The sequence below is a fragment of the Scomber japonicus genome, chromosome 17 (genome assembly GCF_027409825.1).
Source record: "Scomber japonicus isolate fScoJap1 chromosome 17, fScoJap1.pri, whole genome shotgun sequence".
Classification (NCBI taxonomy): Eukaryota; Metazoa; Chordata; class Actinopteri; order Scombriformes; family Scombridae; genus Scomber; species Scomber japonicus.
In genome coordinates this window covers 16,882,921-16,889,009 of record NC_070594.1, presented here as the reverse complement: position 1 = coordinate 16,889,009, position 6,089 = coordinate 16,882,921, and the positions used below count along the sequence as shown (strand labels likewise).

General features: G+C 39.2%; 1 protein-coding gene across 1 annotated transcript; it reads left to right on the top strand.

The window, feature by feature from the left end:
• The first annotated feature begins 3,739 nt into the window (after positions 1–3,739).
• On the top strand, positions 3,740–5,881 carry LOC128376669 (tubulin alpha-1B chain-like). Its single transcript, XM_053336449.1, has 3 exons — positions 3,740–3,875; positions 3,964–4,112; positions 4,838–5,881. Exons 1-3 carry the CDS (start codon positions 3,755–3,757, stop codon positions 5,816–5,818), a joined length of 1,251 nt encoding a protein of 416 aa, XP_053192424.1. The 5' UTR covers positions 3,740–3,754; the 3' UTR covers positions 5,819–5,881.
• Positions 5,882–6,089: the final 208 nt, after the last annotated feature.

Genomic DNA, 6,089 nt, shown 5'->3' with positions numbered 1-6,089 from the left:
TTACTGTACTTTAACCACCAAAGATGAATATAGATTCAACAATTTAAATTATATTACTCTATAAGACCTTGCAGAAATGTTGAGTGAGATAATCAATTGATTTGCTGCTATCAGTAATGATTAACAGCTCCAGTTGATTTTTAAAGTCTTTCTAGACATTCTCGAGGAGCAGAAGGTGTTTTAAATCCTCAGTATTCACTACACAGCCCAGTCAGAACAAAGCAAATGTATTAAAGAAAAGATTAATATTGGTTGACTTACAAATTCACAATTTATTATAACTTGTATTTCATGAACACTACTGCAAGACTTTGTTAATTCAGTGTCTTCTGTTCAAAACTCTAAATCTGGATGCAGGAGTGTTGTGTGTTATGAAGATAAATAAACTTAAAGCGTCTACCAATTTTAAGTAAGGCTTCCAACAGTAATCCATTTTTTTTCTATAACATGGGATTTAAAGATCTGTCAAGCTGTTTTAAACACTGTTTGAATGGGCAATTCATATTACGTTGAGTTTATATTTTTGTAATCTAATTAAGCCTGAAATTAATAGCTCACAGGCTGCAGTTTCCAAAAGGTGTGATGCAATTGGGTAACAAACAAGTGTTTTTGTTTTAACAGAAATGGTTGCCAAATTGTCTACAACATCTGTAAAGTACGTACAAAGATGCAAAGGAGAAAGATCTCACTTGAATTTGAAAGTAAAAATGAGATATTGTCATTTCCACAGTGCTGAGGGTCAGATGTGTTGTTGAAAGTGTCATAGGGGCCAACTGAGCTATTTTAATTGAATTTGCTCAAGTAATTTACAGTATTATCATGTTTTAAATGAGTCCTGGCTTTAAACAGTGTTGGATCTTATTTCTAAGGTCTGTCTGCATTTGTATTAATATTTTTAAGAAGATCTGTGAGCAGGATCTCTTCATGAAAAGGCACTGGAAATCATCAGCCAAACCATCTTACTGACTGTTTACCCCATTAGAAATGAATTTTCTAATAACTTGCATATTCATAGACTCACAAACCTTTTTTTTTTCTTCTCCTAGCTCTCAAATGACCTAACATGCCAGTTATTGTGAAGTGGCTGTGACAAACTCCACCTGAAACACTTAATCTCAGGACCAGCATGGTGCTGCTGACGAACTAGTGATCATTATTCTACAAAAACATCATCTTCATTTTTTCAAAAACAAACCAAACAAAGACACAGTCCAAAGTCAAAATTGTATCAGTGAAATTATTGATAAATGAGGCAGTTATTGTGTCTGAAAATGGAAAGGTTCAGATTCAAACTTCAGATTCGCTTCAGACAATCCTGAATTTACCCATTCTCCCCTCATTAGCTGCCCTCTCTGTGGTAAACACCATTCTGGTAACAACAATACAGTACATGTACAGTACTGTTATCTATCACATTACTGAACATCTAGAGTCCATCAGCTTGTCATGAACTGTGAGTCACTGAGTATTATGCCAAGTGTGCAAGTGGCCTGGGCTTTATCATGGCTTCAACCTGTATATAGTGTGAGGAGATGTGTTATATGTCTGTTTGCTGTATGGACAAGTAGGCTTTCTGTATAAACGCTGTACTCACACATTCAATTCTGTAAATGTGAACAATAAAACAGAAGCTGTGGCATGACTAATGGTTTTCAGTGTTGTAACACCATGAAGGAGGATAAACCTGCTTGAAACAGTGTTTGCTGATGTGACTGAAATGAGAGTAACGGTCATCCACTTTTAACTTTATGAAGATGTGTTGGAGGCGGTTGGAGAGTAAGAAGAATGGTTGTCATAGCAACAGAAACAGTTAGGCTTGATAGATAGACTGTTTTAATCTAGCCAATAGGAAAATAGCTCTTGTAACTGCCAGCCAATCAGATCCATCAGCGCCTTTTCAGAGGATCTGACTATAAAAACCTCGGCCGGTGTAAAAAAAAAAAAAACGACCAAAAACCATTATTCAAGCTAACCGGCGTTAGCAGCGACTAGAGTCAGATCAAATTCCCGACAAATAACGGTTTTCCTTATCTTCACAGATCGTTGAGAAACATGGTGAGTATATAAAGTGGTCTTAAGTAGTCCTAAATCTTAACAGAAGTCCACATTAATTTTAACCTAACTATCAATTCACTAAATTAGTAGGGTTTTATTTGAAGAACCTTTGGCATTAAAGTTAAAGCTAACGGTAGGTTAGCACATAGAGTTAACACACTGTGACGTTAACCGAAAGAAACGTAAAGCGAAGTCAAAGAATACAGCAGTTTTATGTTCGCTGAATTTAAAAATTAAGCATAGCTTGATGGTGTTTTTGGTTTTTCAGTGTTAATTATGTTATATGTAAATTACTGGCTTTAAAGTTAGACGTCACTCAAATAACGCATCCTCAGCGGCGGGAATATGGTTAAAACCGGTTTCATGGCTATTACGTCAGTCTTCGTTATCTTCACACCTCACAGCCAAAAGAAACATGGTAGCCAAGTAATGTGAGGTTGTCTTTGTATTGATTGAAACAGGTCTAAAGAATGAAAATACATAGCAGCCCTCATTAGTATTAATTGTCACATTTTGGTTTAGGTTAACTGGAGAGTTATAGAGCATAAAACCAAGTTTAATTTCTGATCAATTAAGCCTAGCTTGGACCTGTTTTTGGTGTTTAAAGGGAAGGTATAGCTTAAAAAATGTACCTTTAAAGCTGCTTTAAAGGGACATTTTTGGTATTTTTCAACATCAGTTTTTTTTGCATCTAAAGTTAAGTGACTTGAAGGCTAAGCTCCCTCTCTCAGTACAGTATCAATTAGTCACTTAGACCCAAAATCAATTAATCAATCAATCAGACATAGCACCTTTGATAAAGGCTACTGTAGTTCAAAGTGTTTTAAAGTTGACTGACAAGCAGATGACAAGACAGAAGTGACAACATAAAGAAAAATAATTCAAACGATGGGAGGACAAATTAAAAGACAAAAATTGAGACCAATTCATGCAGGAGAAAAGAAAAAGATAATAGTGTTTAGTTAAGTTAGATAAATTAAATTAACAATTAAAATAAGATATAATAAGAGAAAAGATGTATTAAAAGTTACAATAAAAGACAAGGTTAAACATTTTTTATACATACAAAAGAAAAAAAAATGAAATAACCAAGATGAAGTTTAATAAAAGTTTGACTTAAAACTATGTTAAGAAGATATAAGATAAGAAAATAAAACTGATAGAATAATAAATGAAAGTAGAAAAAAACACAGATCCTTCCTCTGTTGTTCTTCTTGAGGTTTAGGGAGTTTTTCTTGATTCAAATCCAGGGGCTAATTGTTAAGTCCCCTGAGGCAGATTTGTGATATTTGTAGCATTAAGGAAAAAACAAACACATCTACTCACTGTTTCACAAAAAAACACAAATAAGAACCAGATGTGGCCATTGAAGTAAAATGATTTTCAGTATCCACTAACATCTGCCAAGTTGTCTTAAGTCTACCTCTGTTTATTTAGAGTGTAAATTAATTAATGTGCAGCATTTATCAGGTTATTTAATCATAATGTTATTTACTTAAGATCCACTGTTAGTCGCTGTTTTTCAATATGTTTAGAAATCTGAGCATCTGATCAGTATGAACTAGCCTGAAGTCATAAATGTCCTGTTTTCCTCCAGCGTGAGTGTATCTCAGTGCACGTGGGCCAGGCTGGTGTCCAGATTGGCAATGCCTGCTGGGAGCTTTACTGCTTGGAGCATGGGATCCAGCCTGACGGACAGATGCCCAGCGACAAGACCATTGGAGGAGGAGACGATTCCTTCAGTACCTTCTTCAGTGAGACTGGTGCTGGAAAGCATGTCCCCAGAGCTGTTTTTGTGGACCTGGAGCCCACCGTCATCGGTAAACTCCTGATTAAATACCACAGTTACTGTTTGATTTCAGTAAGTCAAAACCACTGAATAATTTAAGAATGAACCTTTCTCTTCAGACGAGGTGCGGACTGGTACCTACCGCCAGCTCTTTCACCCTGAGCAGTTGATCACTGGTAAGGAGGATGCTGCCAACAACTACGCCCGTGGACACTACACCATCGGCAAAGAGATCATTGACCTGGTGCTTGACAGGATCCGCAAGCTGGTGGGTAAATTCAGAGCAGAGGGGGGTCACAGAAATCCTGGGGACAACAATTACCAAGAAGTGGTGTATCAAGAAAGTGACAGCTGTATATGATTTATATCATCTCACACTCATACAATCTCATTATGCAGTTCACCTTTGCACCACCAGAGGGCACACAATTATTATCTATAAATGCTAAGATTTTCTTTTTTTTCAAATGATGTGAGCATCATAAATCCCTTTCTCCTCTACCTAACTTTTATCCCTGATCTGCAAACAGAACTGTCAAGCTAGCAGAATGTTGTTCATCACTTGAAGGCATTGTCTTTGATATAACATTATAGACAACGATGAACAGGAAGTTTAATGTTACCAAACAACCGCAAAGCTTCATTTTGTATTTTGGCCAGCTCACAGAATAAGTGCCTACTTTACACGGCTGCTAAAATCTGCTAGCAACATTTGTCTTTTCAAATATAAAAGACAAGCCTGATAATGTTATTTTAAGTTAGAATAAGATCTGGCCACACCAAACGCCATGTTCATGTTCACACTCATAGTCATGAATACATTGATCTAAGCGTTGATTGAGGTTTGGGTCAGGTCAAATAAAATTGTATTTCTATGTTTTAATTACTGATAAATTGATTGGTCCCTGCTCTATTTTACACTCCAGGTTTCAGTCATCTAAATTATATCACTGTGTTTCTAATGTGGATCAATGTCTGCTCCTCTGTCCTCAGGCTGACCAGTGTACCGGCCTTCAGGGCTTCCTGGTCTTCCACAGCTTCGGAGGTGGTACCGGCTCGGGTTTCACCTCCCTGCTGATGGAGCGTCTCTCTGTCGACTACGGCAAGAAGTCCAAGCTGGAGTACTCCATCTACCCTGCCCCTCAGGTGTCCACTGCTGTGGTGGAGCCCTACAACTCCATCCTAACCACCCACACCACCTTAGAGCACTCTGACTGCGCCTTCATGGTGGATAACGAGGCCATCTATGATATCTGTCGTAGGAACCTGGATATCGAGCGTCCCACCTACACCAACCTGAACAGGCTCATGAGTCAGATTGTGTCCTCCATCACTGCCTCCCTTCGTTTCGACGGCGCTCTTAACGTTGATCTTGCGGAGTTCCAGACCAACCTGGTGCCATATCCCCGTATCCACTTCCCTCTGGCCACATACGCTCCCGTCATCTCTGCGGAGAAGGCATACCACGAGCAGTTAACGGTGGCAGAGATTACCAACGCCTGCTTTGAGCCGTCTAACCAGATGGTGAAATGTGATCCTCGCCACGGCAAATATATGGCGTGCTGCCTCTTGTACCGTGGTGATGTGGTGCCCAAAGATGTCAACGCTGCCATCGCTACCATTAAGACCAAGCGCACCATCCAGTTTGTAGACTGGTGCCCTACTGGTTTCAAGGTGGGTATCAACTACCAGGCGCCCACTGTAGTCCCCGGTGGAGACCTGGCTAAAGTCCAGAGGGCTGTGTGCATGCTGAGCAACACCACCGCCATCGCAGAGGCGTGGGCTCGACTTGACCACAAGTTTGACCTGATGTACGCCAAGCGCGCCTTCGTTCACTGGTATGTGGGTGAGGGGATGGAGGAGGGGGAGTTCTCCGAGGCCAGAGAGGACATGGCGGCTCTGGAAAAGGATTATGAGGAGGTGGGAATGGACTCTGTTGAGGGTGAGGGAGAGGAGGAGGGTGAAGAGTTTTAAGAACAAATAAAAGCACTGCCTGAACAGCAAGCTGTGTATTTTAGTGTGTTCATAAGTTTGTTCAGAAGAACTTAAAACATCAAACTGTGGAGGTTCAGAGAGATGTATTTTTAAATAAAACTATTGTTACGTGAAGTTTAGTGTCTGTTTATATTTCTGTATGAGGGATGTGGAAATCGTTTCCATTAGTCCTTCAAATTCTTCAAAACATTCATGTTTTACAGCGTTAACATTTACTAAGTAGTTATATAGATATCATAAACTGAATGCT